This window comes from Paracoccidioides brasiliensis (assembly GCF_000150735.1).
Source record: "Paracoccidioides brasiliensis Pb18 unplaced genomic scaffold supercont2.10, whole genome shotgun sequence".
Classification (NCBI taxonomy): domain Eukaryota; kingdom Fungi; phylum Ascomycota; class Eurotiomycetes; order Onygenales; family Ajellomycetaceae; genus Paracoccidioides; species Paracoccidioides brasiliensis.
Window position 1 is genome coordinate 985,344 of NW_011371367.1, and position 19,822 is coordinate 1,005,165.

General features: G+C 42.0%; 3 protein-coding genes across 3 annotated transcripts; 2 read left to right on the plus strand and 1 right to left on the minus strand.

The window, feature by feature from the left end:
- Positions 1–449: 449 nt before the first annotated feature.
- PADG_07215 (Arf family guanine nucleotide exchange factor SEC7) lies at positions 450–6,844 on the minus strand (the record flags this gene model as incomplete). Its single annotated transcript, XM_010764165.1, has 6 exons — positions 450–798; positions 878–1,945; positions 2,003–2,363; positions 2,423–4,737; positions 4,790–4,974; positions 5,048–6,844. 6 exons carry the CDS (start codon positions 6,842–6,844, stop codon positions 450–452), a joined length of 6,075 nt encoding a protein of 2,024 aa, XP_010762467.1.
- A 1,256-nt stretch (positions 6,845–8,100) lies between these two features.
- On the plus strand, positions 8,101–9,199 carry PADG_07216 (uncharacterized protein; the record flags this gene model as incomplete). The annotated part of the gene is made up of 4 exons (XM_010764166.1): positions 8,101–8,207; positions 8,339–8,844; positions 8,904–9,010; positions 9,116–9,199. The coding sequence occupies 4 exons, from the start codon at positions 8,101–8,103 to the stop codon at positions 9,197–9,199; spliced, it is 804 nt and encodes a 267-aa protein (XP_010762468.1).
- Positions 9,200–16,767: 7,568 nt separating this feature from the next.
- PADG_07217 (uncharacterized protein) lies at positions 16,768–18,815 on the plus strand (the record flags this gene model as incomplete). The annotated part of the gene is made up of 4 exons (XM_010764167.1): positions 16,768–17,156; positions 17,322–17,442; positions 17,536–18,668; positions 18,785–18,815. 4 exons carry the CDS (start codon positions 16,768–16,770, stop codon positions 18,813–18,815), a joined length of 1,674 nt encoding a protein of 557 aa, XP_010762469.1.
- Positions 18,816–19,822: the final 1,007 nt, after the last annotated feature.

The window sequence follows — 19,822 nt, forward strand, 5'->3', positions numbered from 1 at the left end:
TAGTAAACTCACCAACTCCATCCACACAGGGACGAACGTATGCACGCGCATACACGAAAAATGAAGAGATCGAGAGGTATAAAACGAAAAACAAAATTAATATTAAACAAACAGACAAATAAACAAATAAATAAATAAATAAAAAGAGATGCCTAGCCTATCGCTTCTGTTCAAATGCTTAAAATGCAACAACTGCAAAATAGGACGGGGCACAGAAAGGAGAATCCATGTTCGAACCCAATGAAATCTAGGTATCTAGGCAGATGTACATGTACAGTATTAAAGGAGGGATCCAAAAAGGAGGCTTACAAGATAGAATCGTCAAACAAAACCAACAAAGGAGGACGTCACCTTGCTAATTAGGAAGCATGAGCAGCAGCTAAAAGATATCACCACTAGTAATGCAAGAAGGGGAAAATAGGATAAGAAATACGCGCAGGGCCTTTCTTTCACCGACCCTTACTGCGCCTCCTGTCACTATTGAAATAATGTTGTGAAATGGAGCTCCGAGGGCTGACGGGTGTCTCCTGTGGAGAGTATGGTGGCATTCCAAGGCGAGACTCTCCCACGCGGCGGAGGAAAGAATAGAGCGCAAGGCGAATGTCGTTGTTGAGATCCCGGCCGAGTAGATCGATGCAGATGGGGTAGAAAATTTCAATGTGCTTTTCGAAAGTTTCGCGGGGGACACCAGTGTACCCTTCCATGACATCCACGACGACTGGTCTCCATGCCACGATGTTCCGTTGTTGGGTTTCTTCGTCCAGATGGGCATAGCCTCGTATGATATCTGCACAGAGTCTAAAAGGGCGTGGAAGGCTCATGTTAGTGCTAGTTATACTAGGTATGGTAGATGGGGGAGGTATGCCAGCAGACTTACGGTATCAGTGCGGCCTCCGTCTCGACCCTATTAGTCTTCTTCTCGTCGCCTTCGTCATGATACATACGGAAAAGAATATTGACATATGTAGCCGCGCTTCCGCTTTCCTGTTTGAGGAGGTTGGGAGGTTGTTTCATGAACCCCTGTCGCCACAGCTGGACTCGCAGATCTTTGGCTTCATTGAACCTCTTAGCAAATTGATAACTCTTCTTTAGGAGGGCCATGAGGCGCAAAAGCTCCTGGCTTGGTATCTGCGAATAGACGGAGTCATTCGAGAAGAGTTCATTGACAGTTTCGATCATCAGTAGCTGCAGAACACAATTCGTGATGATTCGGTTGAAAAACCGTCTTCGAGCAACTGTCACAACTGCTGGGGGTTGCTCCATATCGGAATGTGGACGGTAATCCTCAAGTTCGGCAGATGCTGCTGGTGGCACATGGCCAGGACTCGTTTGCGAATCTTGTGCATCTTGATCTACGGCATATGTAGGTTTATTTCCGTTAACTTGGGTGGATGCAGAACTCGACAGAAGCTCGTCTTGAGCACCGTCGTCGGATTGCTCCGCACTAGTGGCTGCTTTAGTGGTGTGCTTCGGGCTCTCTAAGTCCCTGGAGGGTGCTGTGGCGCCGGTTGCTGTGAATAGCTCATACGCAGTCGTTTTCTCGAACAATTCCACAAAAGCTCCAACAATTTTAGTCCAGTGTTTCTGCTGGAATTTGGAAACGTTCTGCAAGATAAGTTGTTGCAAGCAATTGCTCCCAATTCGTGCAATCGTATCATTCTCCTGACATATGCAGAGAGTGAGAAGCTCCAAAAACCGATTCAACATGTACTCAAGAGAGTCGAAGTAATGTGTGAACAGTGTAATCATATTCCGTAGTGCTTGGATCATCGTGGTTGAAAGCCAGACAGATAACTCTTCGTGATTGGGCACTTTCGACATCTCAGATTTCGACTGGAGCACGACGAAGATGGGATATAGTAGCTGCCTCCAAAGTACATCCCAAAATTCCGGAGGGAAGTCTCCCCCATATCGAATTAGCGTCTCGAAAAGATAATTCAATGCCCTATAATTACAGTTAGAAATATGACTCGTAATATATGTGTGATATTCAATAATTTACCTAGATCGAACTTCAAGGTCATCCCCGGTCATCAGAACATCCTGGAACGCGATCAGGACAGGGTACCAGAATTGCTCCTCAGAAGATTGTCGACTTGGCTGTAAGGAAGCAGTTGGCATATCCTCTCCTTCTTTTCCAGGACGGCGTTGATACAGTGGGCATTCAGGCGTCTTGAGCATTTTGGGAATTGTTGACTTCAACGTTTCAATTGCCTGGAGAGACTTTTTCTGGAACTTCAAGTTTTTCGAGAACTCTGTGAGACATACGATGAGGTCCGCAAAAGCCCCTTGGGTGATGATGACTCCGAAACGGGTTGTGTAGACCTGCAGCACATGCTCAAATGCCATATTGACGATCCCCTCTGCACAAATGGTTAATAAGCAAAGAGTGCAGGTTTTAATAAACGCTGTAGAAACTTACCATAAGGCTCTCGTGCAGCAACAGCGAAGACACCAAACATAGTTTTCCACCCAGAACGAATATTATCACCACGCGCTTGAATCATTTGAATGAGACAGCGGAGCACCATATCCTTGACAGTGACCGTGGTGCTATTCGCCATAACATGTTCAAAAGGTTTCAGGAAATCCTTCTGAAATTTGAAACCAGGAAGTTCTGCAATTTCCATAAACCGCATAGAAAGCTGGCGCAGGGAATCCAAAGCAAAGAATACAACAGCTGTATTAGTGTGGCACCCAACTTGGTTGAAGTGTTCACCTAAAACATCCCAGATTCTACTCCACTCGATCCTAACTCGGGTCATGTTGTAGTAACTGACCTCGACCACTTTCTGCAAACTGTAGGTACGAGGAGACTCACTTTGGCCAGAAGACTGGATTTCCTGCCAGCTCACATTGCTAAGGGCACGGACAAAGTCAACGATGGCATCGTTTGACAGATTGGCGGTATTACTAAATATCCGGTCCACCCCGCGAATCATTTCTGTGGAGCGACTTTCCATAGCAACTTCGGCCCGATAAGGTACATTTCCATTATTGACAGATCGTGATCGTGGTCTTCTGGGGGCCTGAAAAGACTTTCGGCTACGAGAGCCGTCCGCAGTGGATGGCGGAGTGAGTCTAGCCATTGAAACATCCGGAAGAGCCCCTTCATCCACGCCATCTGTAAGGAGCTGGAATCTGTCAAGTTGACTTATGCATGTTAAGACTTCCCGCCAAGATGTTTTCAAGTAATTCCCTTCGGTGATGGCAACGTCCAGGAGCACCTTCAGTGCTTCCACGTTTTTAGCCATCATTTCCCTGAGATTGCCTAGGTTGGTAAATTTTGCTAGCACGGTAACAAAGGCAACCCTTGGAGTTTCTAAGTCGAATTGGCAGGAGATGCGGATAGAAAGACGGATCCCTTCCATGCAAAGTCGTATTGTTTCTAAATGTTGGGTATCTTGAACCTGAGCAGAAAGGCCGGAAAGGAAAGACATCCAAGTAACGTTGAACATGGATCCAACGTGTCGTGCCGAGGTGGCGGGGATGAAGCGCGACAAGGCTTCTTTGACGGCAGACTTGCGTTGTGCTCTGATCAAACTACGATAAAGCTGTTCGGTCTTGTTTGCAATCTCTTCCGATGCTTGCGCATAACGTTCACCCTGTACATCTCGTCCAACCGTTGCTAAAACCTGCCCTGCCCGGGTGGCTAAGCCTGGCTGTGGATGTGTTTGAATACCCAAATTGGCCGCATTTTCCCTCTCGGTATAGAGAACGATTTCGTTGTTTGCTATCTCGTCGTAGATGCCGGAGAGATACTCTTCGGGCAGGTCGCTATTATCATTGATACCCCTGTTATTATTGATGAAATCCTGTTTTGTCATTCGTCGTCCCTTCATCTTAGAGCTATGAAGATCAGTATTTAACAAAATAACTGAGTATGCAAGAACGTAAGCAGCATCGGCGGTAGCAAAGGCGTTCGGATTGCCAGTTAAGTAGCGCTCTGCAAATTTAAGCATGAAACGATCGATTTTCTGGGATTCTCCTGGTAATCGAAAGCTCTGCAAAAACTGCCTGAGGGCATCCACAAAACGTCGTTTCTTGAAATCCATACAGTCGACAAATGCATGCATTATAGCAATATTCTCCGCATCACCTTCCCCAAGGTATTCACCTAGGGTTGCTTTATCTAGCCGATCATTTCGAATCAGGAAGCTCGCGATATCCGCAGGGGAGTCGGACCGAATAAATCCTTCTGATAAAAGGACCTTGATTCCTCTTTTGGGTTTAAAATTAAACTGCCTAATAGCATTGGTGAGGGCAATTTTTCGTTGTTTCACTTTTTCGATTTGGCTAGGATCATCATCTAACACTGGGGTTGATTGTCCAGTTGCAAAATCTCCGCTATCAATGTTAGGCGAATGCGCAGCTAACATAGAATTCGTGTCTAATGATTCTCTGGAACCTCCTATTGAACTTCGATTGGGGGCTTCGCGGCCAGGAGGGGCCTGCTCTGCAAGCTCCCTAGATGACCAAACATCCAACGATCTTAGAATCTCCACTAGGCATTCTAGTGCTCGCTTCTTCATCATATATTCTAAAGGTATATTCTGCGTATTGGTGGATGTAGTAGATCCCACTTTTGCAGTAGAAAGCGACGGTGGGAGTGTCCCTTTCTGATGCCAATCATGAGCATTAAGGGGAGATTTGCCCTGTTGTTCCTGGTATTGTTGTTCCTGCATAGCCGAAACCGTTACAGGGGTGCTGGACTGTCTCGATAGGTGCTCGATGATACTGCTTCAGTCAGTAAACAAGCTCAAGTCTATGATGGTTAAAGTTTGCATACCCTTGGAACATGTTCTCTAAGGCTGTCCTATCGCAGTCATAATTCAAATATATTTCCACGAGCGCTCTCGGGTCCGCTGAAAGTCTCTCTAGGATGTCCATAAAATATTGTTTTTGAAACATCGGGGAATTCCTCTTCTCCAAAATGGCGAGGTAAATTTCCTTCAGGAAAACCTCCAGTTCTTTCTTTTGGAATTATTAGATAACCCTCGTTCAAATAAAGATATAAGGAGTGGAGATAAGGGATCCGTTAACGAACCTTGAGCATCACTCTCATGTGTTTAAGCATGAGCCAGAAGATCTCACACCCAACCTCGAAAACACGGGGCACAGAGCTAGCACCATTTCTGCTCAGGCTCAGACAGAGATGGGGTTTAATAGCTTCCAAAAGGGTCATCGAATCAGAAGAGCTACTGCTGTGTTTTAATGTAGCGAGAGGGGAAGAGAAAACCGAAATATGGTTGCTGAGAAGATGCTGGATAAGATGTAATGAAAGCAACTTGGATCTCATATTCTGTGATTTGAGATCCAGTTGCTGTTCGTGTGAAAGGATTTTATGGCTCAGTTTGCACAATGCCCGGAAAACAAGGAAAGCATCTTTCACGTATATTTCGTCCTCGTCATCGTCAGCGAATGAATCCCCCTCCTCACCAGATACGGACTTGGCCTGCTTCTTGTTGGCCTTCGCCCGTGTAACCATCGTAGGAGCATTATCGCTGACCATGGTATCATCTTTATTTATCTCAAAACTCTGTAGTGTGAGCTTCTCAACCAAATCTTTGGCAACTGGTTGGTCAGAAAGAGGTTGAGTCGCCTCCGTCGATGAATCTTGCTCATTGGGAGTGTCGCCATTTGTCTGACCAATGGATTCGGGTGCCTGGGAGCCATCATCATGGTCTCCACGATCACGGATTCGAGCCTCCTTCAAGTCAAGTCGGATACGGACTCTGTCATACACAGTGCCTACCATTTGGGTGAGCGATCCTTGGGCGATCAGTTGGTTCTGGCTAGATTTGGAATATATAAAGATGTTATATATCTGCCTAACGGCCTTTAAAAGGCCAGCGCCGTGGACAACAATCTTGTCGTTTAGTACCGCGGCAAGGAGAGACTTGATGATCTGTTGTTGAATTTCAACTGGAGTAGATTCATTTTCAAAACAATCACAGATTGTCTCAATAGCACACTCTATCAGCGGAGGCTGATCGGATGAGGTTTGCAGATGCCCATCGTGCGGAGCGGAGGGAAACGCAAAGTAGGAATATGTTATCAGTTTGCCAATGCAATCGAGAGCAGTTACTTGCAAAGGGATACTCGAGGTCTTCGTAGCCAGCTGTAAAGGTAGGAAAATAACTTCTGGATCAATAGGATGTTGTTCCGATTGCTTGATATTCGCCCGGGCTTGCGCCACAGCATCTTCCAATTCCTTGCTCCGTCGTGCTGCCTTCGAAGATTCAATGGTATCAAGGGCCGTTAAAATAAACACTGCAGAACTAATCGGTGCGGATCGCTGTGTGACTTGCGTTGCGGTGGTTGACCTCGAGTCTGAACGTGTCCTGATGTCAGGGGTGTTCGACTGTCCTGGAACAAAACCTGCCGGAGCGTCTTCTTCTGTCATGGCGAACTTTGACACATCTAAATGCGGGTGCTGCAAGGAAGTCTCAGTTCTTTTTTCACCTTCTGAAGCATTTCCCTCAGCTTCTGCACTGGAGTCTGCTTCATCTTTCTCAGCATCACTAGCGTTTCCAGACTGCACGAGATCGACTGCTATCGAAGGGGTTTTCCCAATATCTCTCTGTAGCGACTCGGTATCTGGGGAGACGGCGGTCGCGGAGGTGCCCATATTACCCACAATGTCCACATTGTCCATCTTTGTTTTGCCTTCCCCGTCAGCGCAGGAATCTATACCTAAACCTTCTTTGACAACTTGTGACAGTCGCCGGGATCCAGGGTCTTGAATCAGATCGTCCAAGCCGACCTTGTTGCTGCCGCCTACCTGAGCAGGCTCCGCCAAAGCCGGGGAGGGCTTTGGAGGAACATTATCAGGCTCAGCCATTGAAAGGACAAGCTGACATAGGGAGATTGCACGCCGCCAGAATAACCGTCCACATCGAACACAGGAATATCAAGCGGGAATTAATTAATAGAAATTCACGGGCAGAGGGTATATAGCAAAACATAAAACAGAGCTATGACATGAGGTAAAAATTCTTGAGAGGAGTAAAAGAGACTGAACATTATACGATTTGGCGGTTAAAGTCAAACAGTCGCCCGAGAGGGGACTTCCGAGGCACGTGATTCTAGTTTGAGTCTGGGAGCCTAGGCTTCCTATTACGGACTAGCCCAACTGCACACAGCAATAGTAGCTTAAATTTTTGAAAAGTTTAACATCTGAAATAGTAGAAGTATAAGCTAAGTGTGTAAATGTATAAGAATCTATTTCAGATTGTACAGTATTAAATTTATTTATTTTATTTTATTTTTAATAGTAGATTTTTTAAACATTTTTTTTAACTATTGAATAATAAAGTTTTAAAAATTCCTTTATATTATATATCTAATATTTTATACCTTATTTATATAATAATTTAAAGTAGTTCACATCTAAATAACTACAGCTGATAAGATAAATAAGATAAATAAAAATATAAAATAGACTTTTCTATATATTATCAATTAAATTTCAATATAACTATTATAATTGTTATATTTATTTATAATTAATAGTTAGTCTATATTCATAAAATATATGAGTTTTAATACTTTTTAAAGATTTTTTAAGTTAAATTATATTTAATTTATTTTTAATTTAGTTATTTTTACTATTATCAATTATCAACATAATTCATCACTGAATGATAGATATCATCAGGTAGTGAACTTTCTCTGAGAATCAAGGAAGAGGGTAGTTAACCTTGACAACACACTTTCTCTAGTTACAATTTGAGCTCTGGGTCGCTGACTTCTTCTACTATAATCGGAATGTGCCTTGTTTCCCAATTTCCTTCATTCCCTGAACCACCTCCAGATACGATAAAACCCAGTACTCTTGAATCTGTCAGAGGACGGGGATGTGATGATACTTGATAATGGCCCTTGGCTGAATGATGGTCCTTCTATTACAAGCCACCAAGATCAGTTAGGATCGGGCGCTAAGAACACTTCTTCATTTGTATCCGCACCAGATGAGGCTCCCTTGCTGTTAGGGACAGCTGGCGGCGGACAATACTGGAGTGCAGACTCACCCCCTCGACTTCAGCAGACTGTTGTCCAGAGGGCAATCCACAGAGAGTAAACAGTACTAACTACGTTATGGGGCTCCCCACGCCGCCCTCTGAATCTCCCTCTGACCCCTTCCCGGAGCCCTCCCGCAATGGCTATCCGAAAAGCCTGGCCATAGGCCGAAACCGCAGCGATTTGTGGCTGACTAGATGAAAGTCTCCTGAACCGTCGATCGGGCAGGATCGATCTTTAGGGAAGCATGACCAGAAGAAGCAACAGGCTGTGTCTAGACCAAGAAACAAAGAGCACCTGTGCGTCCGTCACTCAGGCTTCACGGACTACTTGATTCAAGCCTTCAACAGGCCCTCGAAGTCCACGAAGGCCTTACCAGACCAGATCTGTCTGAATACCGAAACTCTTGCTTGTGGCAACAGGATTTCTGGTCCGAAGATGCTATCAAGCTTCCTACCTTGACGCACTGTTCGGCAGTGGAGAAATACTGTCATGTCTTTCGCTATGTTAATATGCTTATAGCCAGGAGTTCGGATCAGGAACTACGGCTTTGCAGCTCACGCATGTTATTATATCTATCTTATGAAACACTAACACAGAAATGGCGGCGTGATTTGCGTTCTGGAAACCTAGAAAATCCCAAGCAGCATCATGCTTCAACCCTCACAACCGATTATCTGCTGAGGTACATGTATCCGGAGACGTGGGATTCAATGGATGTGGTAGCAAAGAAATCACTCCGAAGGAAACTCCAAGATGAAAAGAGACAGGATAGTCGCTGGTGGCGAGCGAGCCGCAAGCGTATTAAGCCTTGGGGTTTTGGTTAGTTGCGGAGATGTTGTGGGTAAGGCGATGTAAGTTGACTATCCCACTCCACCTAGCTAAAAATCACAAAGAAGTCCCTCTATGGAAGCTTGATACTATTATCAACTACGTTGCTAATGCCCACCCTGCAGCGGTATCGCTTTATTGTGAATTCGATGCTATGGTGAAACAAGTCTTATTATTAGGAGAAACCCTCACAGCACAGCCTACAAGGCAGATGATTAACGACAGAGCCCGTCAAGCATTGTAAGCAAAACTAACCCCCCAGAAAATTGAGAAGAACTGGGTGCATTATGACCCTGCCACTCTGTCTCAAGAACTTATCCAAAGTGTTTTTGAGCAATATGTTTAGGCAGGCAGCTTTGCTGTTTAAATGAAGAGAATATATTGGTGAAACTGTTTGTGGTGAATTTCTGTATTTTTGATTGATTTGCAGTGGCTCATGAGATCTCTTACAAACCCTTCATTAGTTTCTTGCAGAGGGTCAAAGATAGCCTTAGTCAGATATCTTTAAATGACATTACTCTGGATGGTGCAGGAATGCCCAGTGCTGGGTTAAACATTTTAGCAGAAAGCTTCTCTCTATTCTTCCACTCTCTCTCAAGAACTTATTATAAAAAACTTCTGGACAATATATATAGGCAGAGATTTTACAAGCAGAAGCTGCAATCAACCATCTGTTAAATGAGTAAATGCAATGGCGAGATGATGTAACATGGACTTTTTCTTATTTCTACCAATTTGCAAGGGGCTTATGAGTGATCTCTCATGAGTTTCTCAGTCATGCTATGCTCATGGTTAGTTAGTTAACTAATCATGCCGCTGCGCAATCTACACCTCATGTGAGTGCACCACATCAAAAACACTAAAATGATAAAAATCTTGCAATTTCATCATCTTTATCATCTTCGTCAATTAATAACTCACACCACAATGTCAAGTAAAGATAAAAATATCAAAGATCATATTCAAAAAGCTGTTACTTATCATCAAAAAAAACTCAAATTTCAAAATACTGTCTCTGTCATAAAAATTTAAGATTTCTTATTAATGTCTCTGAGTGCATATTGTAAAGGATTAAGCTCTAAGAACTAGAGGCTAGTCCTCCTATATAACAAGGATGAATTGCTTGAGAAAGGGAAGAAAAGAATGAGATGAGAACTCAAGCTTAAGCAAGCTCGCGTAGCATGATCATGTGCACATGTGCAAATGATGGCTAGGCTGAGTCAGCCAGCCAGAGCAAATCTAGGGGTTCAACCTCTTATAATACCCTCTTTCTCCCTCTTTGTTGCAGGCCTTTATGACTATTTAAAGCCCTCTTTACATCTAATTTTGCCTGCTGAGAGGCCTCCCAAGCATTCAAGGCCTTCACTTCTTGTAGGAGACTTGTGTCATTTCACATAGACTCAGCCCAACCTACTCATTTAATGAGATATTGCTTTTTTCTCTGATAGATTCATTCACTCTGAATTTCCTCAATCTCAAACTTAAATTCTTCTGGAGTCTCTATAGTGAGTGACTGTCAGTCAGTTTGCCTCTGACTAGGCAGGGAATCTGTCACTGCAGCATGTAGAAGCTTTACATTAAAGACATTGTGAATATCAGATGAGATATTCAATCAGTAAGCATGAGATTTTATCTTTTCTAGCATAGTATATTAATTGTATTTTGCATCCAGCTTCTTGCACAGATGATTAGTTCTCATGTTCTCTAAGCTCAACCAGATCTTATCTTCAGATTGAAAGCTTGAAGCTGAGTCTCTTCATCTATTCACATATTTCTCTTGAGATTGCTGAGCATCTGTTATTTTCACTTGAGCCCACTTCAACACTTCACAGACCTTCCTCATATAATCATTCACAAACTCAATGAGATTACATGATGTTTCAATGGGGGGTGCATCAGCTATATCAATGAAGAAGACATGGAAAAGATGCATTAAAAAGAACAGACTCACATCTGTTGAGACAACATCTCTATTATTGATGACCAGCTCTGCTAAAGAGAGTCATTCACACCAGTCATTCTGTTGAAAGCTAATATACTTGTGTAGGTAGATTTTCAGAGTCTGATTCATTCACTCTGTAGCTCTGTAAGTCTCTGAGTGATAGACTGTGAAGAGTCATCTCTTAATGTCTAATTTCTCACACATCTGAGTTCAAAACATGTTTGTGAAAGCTGACTCTCAATCTGACACTATCATCTTAAAGATGTCATGTCAAGAGATGATGTTGTGAAGAAACACTCTAGTCACTGTCTCTACATCAGTTTTCTTAACTGCTTTTAATATAACTCTCTTGGTCAGTCTGTTCATTATAATCATGATGTTCATATATTCTTTAGAGCTTGATAAGTTCATGATAAAGTTCATGAAAAACTCCTGCCATATGTGTTTAGAAATGAGAAGAGGCTTAAGCAGTCTCTAATGTTGATCTCTTCATGCAGTGTTTGATCTGCAAAGATGACAGTTTCTGATCATTCTTCTCACATCAGCAGCATAGTCTGACTAGTAGAACTCACATCTTAGAACTTCTGCTGTTTGCTCTCATCTGAGATGATCAGTAAGAGATGAGTCATGAGCCTTGTGCACTAACCTGGTTCAAAAAGATTTGAAGTCTGGTACTCACTTACAATCTTGAAAGAGAAGCTCCCTATTCTCATTTAAAGAGCACTCAGAGACAGAGATCTTAATGCTGAGTTCAGAAGAAAATCTGAATCTTCTCTCATGAAGATTTTACTTCAGATACTGCAGAATCTTGTCATTTTTATGAGCCTCATTTCACTGAGGTTGAAGAGACATCTCAGATTTCACACTGGCAGCAGCCACTATTGATTTCATTTCAAATGTCAGTATGTTAAACTTAAGTAGTTGAGCTTGTCTCTGCTTGATTCTCTCATCATCAGCACTCTGTGGCATGTTCTGCTCTCTTCATGATAGAGTGTCTGATTCAGTGTTCAACTTCTTTGACTGATAATCAATTTTGAAGTTGAATCAATAGAGAATATCCATTCAACATAGCTGTCTTTTGTTTAGTCTGCATGTAGTCATGAAGTATTCTAGATTCTTATGATATATGAGAATCTTGAATTTCTTTACACTTTGTAGCTTAGCATTTCATTCCTTTAAACACTCAATTATCACTAATAACTTCTTATCATGAATCTTGTAGTTGCATTCCGCAGGTGAATGCTTGTGAGAGAAGAAGGCACATGAGTGTAGAATGCTCTGCTCATCATATTGTAGCAGCACTCCTTCTGAGATGTAATCTGAGAAGTTCATTTTCAATATAGTCTCACAGTCAGAGTTGAATTGAAGCAGGATCAGAGTGGAGATAAACATTGATTTTAGACACTTAAAAGCTTCCTCAGCCTTGCTCATCTACAAAAAAGAAACATTCTTGTGTGTAAGAATCATCAGTGAGATTATGATCTTTGAGAAATCTCTGATAAATCATCTATAGAAATTGACAAAGTCTAAAAATTCTCATACATCTTTAAGAGTAGTAGGTGTTGCTCATTTCAAAACAACTTTAACCTTCTTCAGATTCATTTGTATACTCTTGCTCACTTCAATGATGAATTCAAGATATTTTGTGCTGTTCATCTCAAACTCACTCTTTCTGATATCTGCCTGCAGGCCTGCTTCCCATAGACACATAAGCATCTTTTGTACATGCTTGTGATGCTCCTGTAAGCTTCTTGAGGAAAATATCAAGATGTCATCTAAATAGACTGAGCAGAAGTCGTCCAGATATTCATGTAATGCTCAGTTGATATATTTTTGAAATGTGCTCAGAGCATTGGCCAAATCAAAGAGTGTAATCAGCCACTCAAATAGCCTGTATCTGGTTCTAAAGACTGTCATCCACTCATCACCTTCTGTGATTTGAATCTTGTGAAAAGCTGCAATAATGTCCAGCTTAGTGAATCATTTAGCCTGTTCAATTCACTATAGAGTCTTGCTGATTAATGGTAGAGGATATCAATCCTTTCAAGTGATTTTGTTAAGAGCTTGATAGTCCACACAGAATCTTAGCTCACCTCCAGACTTCTTTGCAAATAGTACAGAGGCGGCTGCAGAGGAGTTGCTCACTCTAATAAAACCCTTATCCAGATAATCTGTAAGAGTCTTTCACAAAGTCAATAGTTCCTCTCAAGACATATTATATAGCAGGCCTCAAGGGGGTTGTTCCATGCTACCATCAGCCTTTTTAATCAGTTCAATCCCATGATCTTTACCTGGGCCACAAAGTGGGGGTAGAGCGTCGGCGGCTTCCTTATCAAATATGTCCAAAAACTCATGATAATGTTCAGACAGCTTTTCTCTAGAGTCAATCTTTGATTTCACTTCCAGAGTCTTTTGAATGTCAGTCAAACTGACAGTGAAGATCTCAATGTTTTGTTTCTCTCAAGTGCTCACAAGCCTAGAGAAGCTTACAGCAGAGATGGGAATCACATCAGCTTTTGCATTTGAACTAGGCTCTATCTCTATGCCACTCTCTTCAAATCTCACAATTCTTCAATGAGGGATCACAGTCATCTTTTGCTGGGCCAGCCAGGGGTCATCTAGATACATATCATGACCATGTAACTCATTCACCACATAGAGAAAGACTCATTCAGTTACATGACCATCTATATCAATTTGAATGCCAGTCACTATGCTCATGGAGAGTCCCATGGAGTCTTCAAAGCTGGTCATTTTAACAGGGAGAATTTCAATGCACAGAAGCTTATGCTTGTTAACATAGGATTGAGAAATAAGACCATAGACATTACATCCACTGTCTATCATTGCTCTAGTTGAAAAGGCATTATCTACTAGAGCATCAACAGTGAAGGGTTTGAATATCATCTTAGATTTAAATCCTCTCCATTGCTTCTTCATAAGCTTCTTATTTCACTCCTTTCAGTGTCTTTTGATTGAAGCTACTCTTTTTCCTGAATCCTCACTCATATCCACATCATCATCATTCAGTACTGGCTTGGGGATCACCTTAGCTATTGTGGAGGTGGCAGGGCATCTGGGAGATTTGAACAGACAGCTCTTAATCATATGACCTCCAGCTCTGCATCTCAGGCACAGGCCTTGCTCTCTTCTTTGATTAACCTCTGTCTGATTTATCAATTTGATGTGGTGGGCACTTGAGATCACAGCATCAGAAGAGAGATCCATCAGATCATCAGCAGAAGCTTGAGACTGATTTCATTGATTGAGGACAGCATGACAAAGTAGAGAGTGTGGATTAGATGTTGTATGATCTGAAGAAGATCTGCTCTCACAACATTTAGATCACTGCCTTAAAGTCTTAAGCTCAGAGAGTTGATGATCAACTAATCTAAGCTCCTTGCAGTAATTCTTGTAGAGAGATGATTCTCTTACACCCACCATACCTTCCCTCAGCTGCATGCTTAGAGTGGATTTCAAATACCTCTTTTTAACATGATCATCTCATCTGTGACTGTCAGCTTCCAGCAGTAGCTGATTAAATTTGAGCAGAAAGTTGAAGAGAGCTCTTCTACTCTGTCATAGATTGTTGAGCTTTTGCATAGCCTTTTCCTGTCATGCAGAATCACTAAAGAGCATGTGTGTCTGCTCCAGTAAGCTCTCTACTATGAAGTTGATCTTGTTCTTATTATTCTCAACTCAGAGATAAACTCAAGCTGCTGCCATTCCTTCCAGTCTTGAGTACACATATCAAGTACATTTCTCATTATTGCCTAAAGCTTTCCCATTGACCTTAAGCTTTGATTGAAGCTTTAGCTCCCACTGAGGGTAGTGCTTCAGATTAGAACCATCATACTTCTCACAGTTCAGTAGCTTGGTCTTTGGTCTTCTGACTGCAATGAGTGGTTGCAAGTTCAATTAAGAGAGGGTTGATGTCAGAGTGTTCAAAGCTTGATGTAGATTAGCTATTTCAGCTTGCTGAGCTGCTATTAAATCCCTGTTCTCACACTGGACCTGTTCCTGCTGTTGAAGAAAGGCCATCTATTGTTGTTCAAAGCTGCTGGGGGCATCCCTGCTCATTGCTTCATGTTGATTCATTTGTGTATTTGTTGTACAAGTCTGCACTTTATCTCATTCAGCTAGATGTTTTCAATGTTGCTCATTCATTTGTTAGCATGATTGCTAACCCAGTCTATTCATATACCAGTGCTATCACTGAACTTCATGATGCAGGATTTAAGGCCCCCAATAGCCTATCATATGTCAGCACGTTTGCTGAGCTTTGTGATACAGAATTAAGGCTCCAAGTGGCCTATCAATGAAAGGAGGGAAGCAATTCGTAATGTAAAGGGTTAAGCTCTAAGAACTAGAGGCTAGTCCTCCTATATAACAAGGACAAATTGCTTGAGAAAGGGAAGAAAAGAATGAGATGAGAACTCAAGCTTAAGCAAGCTCGCGTAGCATGATCACGTGCACATGTGCAAATGATGGCTAGGCTGAGTCAGCCAACCAGAGTGAATCTAGGAGTTCAACCCCTTATAAGCAGATTCAAATAGAAAGAGTCCTCACTATTAAAGATATCAATAGAAAAATCAAGTAGTATAAGAATAATGAAGCTGAAAAAGAGCAGAATAACAAGTGATGAAGACTTGAAGTTAATTCTATGAAAATTGATAATAACTCACTCATATCACTGACAGAAGAGGAATTAAATCAATTTAAAGATGACACATATACTGAGAATGATATAGATAATCTTTTTATTGTAGATTAGCTACTGATTGTTGATATAGAGTGCATTAATGAGAATGTGATTCAAGATTTTTATCATTTTGATGTTTTTACCATTTTGGTGTGGCACACTCACATGAGGTGTGGGTTGCGCAGCGGCACAATTAATGTAATTCCCAAGTGAGCAAATCACCCAAGTGAGTAGATCACAAAAATCATCATATCTCAACTGACTAGATCTTAAATTAAAATATCTCAACATCATCACACTCAATTAAATTAAATTACACTAGGTTAAGAACATCTTATTCTTGTATATCTAAGAGTGCAGATCTTTTGCATATTGAAATTGATGTTTAGATCTATTCTGCTTTGCTTCTTTATCTTTTTTATATTGAAGAAATGAAATTGGAGTTCATTCTAACACATTGACTAACTTAATTACAATCACTCATTTTTAATTTTCAGAATGTAAAAGCTCTGTCTGGTTGTAACACTCACTGCTAGTAATAATTTTAATAGAGTGCAAAGTCTTATTGTAAAGTCAATCTCATCAAAGTTGTATATATTCTTTAATAGAATCTCATGCTCAGCAATTACAGTTTTTAAAATCTTAAAATAAGTTTAAATAATCTTTATATTCTCACATTTAACTCAGTAATGATTTTAGTGTCTGAAGTAGTGAGTCTAAAGCTCTGGACAGTATGTCACTAGATTTGACATTCAGTTCTTGCTAATGCAGAGGGGGATAGTAATAGAAATGATGAAATTTTGTATAGTAAGAAGATAATTAGCTGTATTCTCAACAAATGTTGACTTCAAGGAAAATTCTTGCTTAACTTGATTCAGCATCCATTCAACTATTCCATTCTCTTCAGCCTGGGTTAATTTGATTGAATTTGCGCATAGATTCATGGGATCATTGATCAATAATTTAAAGGGAGAATGACATATTAAATACAGGTGTAGCTTCACGAATTGAGGATATTTCTTGGTTTTTTAAAGCATTTATCATGAGCTCAAGCCTCCCCTCATTCTCAAGGGAATTTGAAGCATTTTTATTGTGAATTGGTGACATAATTGTGTGTTTAGATGGATGAGTAGTTATTAAAAAGATATTTTGAATTGATGATCCGCTCGCTTGGGAATTACGTTAACTAGTTAGTAAACTAGTTAACTGGTTTAGTTTCATTAGTAAGTTAGTTATCCAAAAAGAACCTTGGTCTACTGTCACCGCTCCAATGATAATCATCCTGATATCATCCGGATTCAGCCAGTTTTCAAATTATCTGACTGCTTTTCGACACTCGTATGACCACCAACAATTGAAAATCCAGACAACAGCGTCTAGCGTATTGCTCCCAGACATGCGCACCGTACAAGTCTTTTCAGGCAGCTCACACCCTGCCTTGACAGAAGCTATCTGCGAACGTCTAGGAACTGTTCCAGCTCAGTGTGAGCTGCGCAAGTTCAGCAATGGAGAAACAAGCGTCAATATAGGTGTTTCCGTGCGAAACCAGGATGTCTTCATTGTCCAGAGCGGGAGCGCCAAAATCAACGACAGCGTTATGGAGTTACTGATCATGATTTCTGCCTGCAAAGGGGGTTCTGCTAAGTCTATTACTGGTATGTAGATCTTGCATCTATACTCCTCCATAACTACACGACTATATCTCCCCGGCTTGAACTGTACCCTGTGCCCCTGCTAACATCTTTTGTTTTTGTTACAGCTGTGATGCCGTAGGTTACTGCCTTCTCTTCCCCACTCAATCCCAATACTGCTGACACTCCAGAGTTACTTCCCGTACTCTCGTCAATCGAAGAAGAAAAGTCATCGTGGCTCTATAACAGCACGGATGTTGGCCAATCTACTCACTGTGGCTGGTGTGGATCATATAATTACAGTGGATTTACATGTATGGACATTCTCTTATTTGGGAAATTTTATCTTTTGGATTCGTTTCCCTTTATTTTATTTTATTTTTTGGTCCTAACAGTATTGATACCAGGCGTCTCAAATGCAAGGATTTTTCGGGAAACCCGTCGATAACCTCTTTGCTGAGCCCCTAATTGCGCGCTGGATTCGAATGAACGTACCTCGTTGGAACGAAGCGGTTGTAGTCACCAAAAATGCCGGAGGAAGTAAAAGGGTTACGTCCTTGGCTGATTCTCTGAAACTGAACTTTGGCATCGTGAACACAGACCGGAGGCGTGGCAATAAGAACGGGGGGGTTTCAGGCAGCACCACATTTTTCGATTCTCTTGAACATGGTCTTCCCACATCGCGAGATGAATTGGTCCCTGTGGATCATGATAGCAAATCCGAATATCCGCAGCTGCAGCCTTCTTCGACCGCCGCTCTCGTACAACCATCCCAGCCTACCGTCTCTCCCAGCCCGTTGGCTCAAGAAACCTCCGCTAACGAAACTGAGGCGCAGTCATCAAAGTCCACCCGTTCGCTTAGCCCGGCTCAGCATGCTGAAGCATCGCTCTCTGCCCGACGTCTTTCTGAGCAAGAGGCTGCGTTTGAATACACAGATGAGCGCGCAAAAGAAGTTATTACAGGTAGACTAGTACAGGGACATATTGTAGACGATGACTACCATTCACCCATCCTCTCGTCTTCTGCTTCTGTTACTAACCTTCATACGGACCGCAATGGCACTGAGTCCTCAGAACCACCCACTCAGGATCCCATGACGCTTTCCTTTATATCCACAACGTCGTCTTTCCAACCTGACCATGCTCTTGGGGGCTCTTTTGATGCTGCTGTTTCTTCTGATGAAGAAGACAATAAACAAGAAATGTCCACGGGAGAAAGGACGATAACCCTTGTTGGTGATGTCAAGGACAAGACAGTTTTAATCGTGGATGATATGATTGATAAGTGCCTCTCATGGATCGCTGCTGCAGAAACAGTTGTGAAGAAAGGAGGAGCTAAAAAGGTCTATTGCATTGCCACACACGGCCTGTTTGGTATTGAGTCACTGCAGGAGATGGAATCCTGCGAGTGCATTGATTACATTGTAGTCACGAATTCGTTCCCAATTCCCACGAAATCGAAGGAGTTGAAAAAGTTAATTGTTATTGATTTATCAGCGCTCTTATCAGAAAGCATAAGACGTCACCATTATGGAGAGAGGTTGGTCTTTGCTAATTCACGGAATAACTCTTTTCTTTCTTTTCTTTTCTTTTTCCCCCTCCCCTCCCCCCCCTCCTCTTACCTATTGTAATCGCTGACTGACTGATATTCACCAGTATCTCCGCTCTTTTCCAAAATCACGATTAGCCATCGTGGGGTTACCTTTTGCGCACTCCGTTTCTGCATCCGTCTTTACATAGATGATGTAGCCTATCACCACCCGGGTTTGCCACCTACCGGCCGTGTCAGGCGTCCAGCTAAATGGTCTAGATTTATTTTTTTGCTTTCTGGGCGTTATCTCCTGACAACATGCTCTTTCTAGTTATGCGGTTTGTGTTCAGATGACAGTTCTGCTATCTCGGGCCGCTACGTAAACTCTTTCAATTAAGTTATGTATAATTCTGTATATCAATTCCACGTATCCATTACTTTACCCCACCAAACTCACTCCACAAACCCTCCCCTCCATCTCATCTATTACCATATGCCTTTTAGGGACAAAATAGCACGCAAGCAAAGTGGTTTTGATGTCCATAATACACCGATGGTCACTTCGTTCATACTCAAGACGTGACCGAACTCTCCAGACGGCACGGCACGAAGCGAGAGTTGCAATTTCTCGCCTCCTGTTTTTGAAAGATTCTTGTTTCACTTCTATTGATTGGCATCAGAGCAACCAACCATGGTATCTTTTCAGTTTCGCAACCGATTTCCAACCCTTTCGCATGCATGCATGCATGCATGCTGTTCACAATTTCCCTTATGCGATGTGATGTACGTGCTTTTCCACACGACCGTGGCGAGGATTTTTTCAGAAAAAGAAAATCATGAAATTAATACCAACGATGCAGAACCGTGAAAGGGTACTGCAAGGACATCTGGCAAGAAAAAATGGGTTATTTATATACCTATAACTTTTCTTGATATTCCCACAAAGATTGTTCTTAACGGAGCGTTGGCAGATCAAACCAAATGCCGATCCAATTCTTTTCTTTTTATGAGGAACAGTATTGGGGCTAGGAATGGAGACGGCATGCACGACTCAGACTTTTCCCCTTAGAGGAATTCCTCTGTTGCGGCTTTTTATCGCTTTTTGCCTCGTTCTCTACTTTCTCCTTTCTATTCTCCAATTTCACTCCTGCCTTCACTTCTCC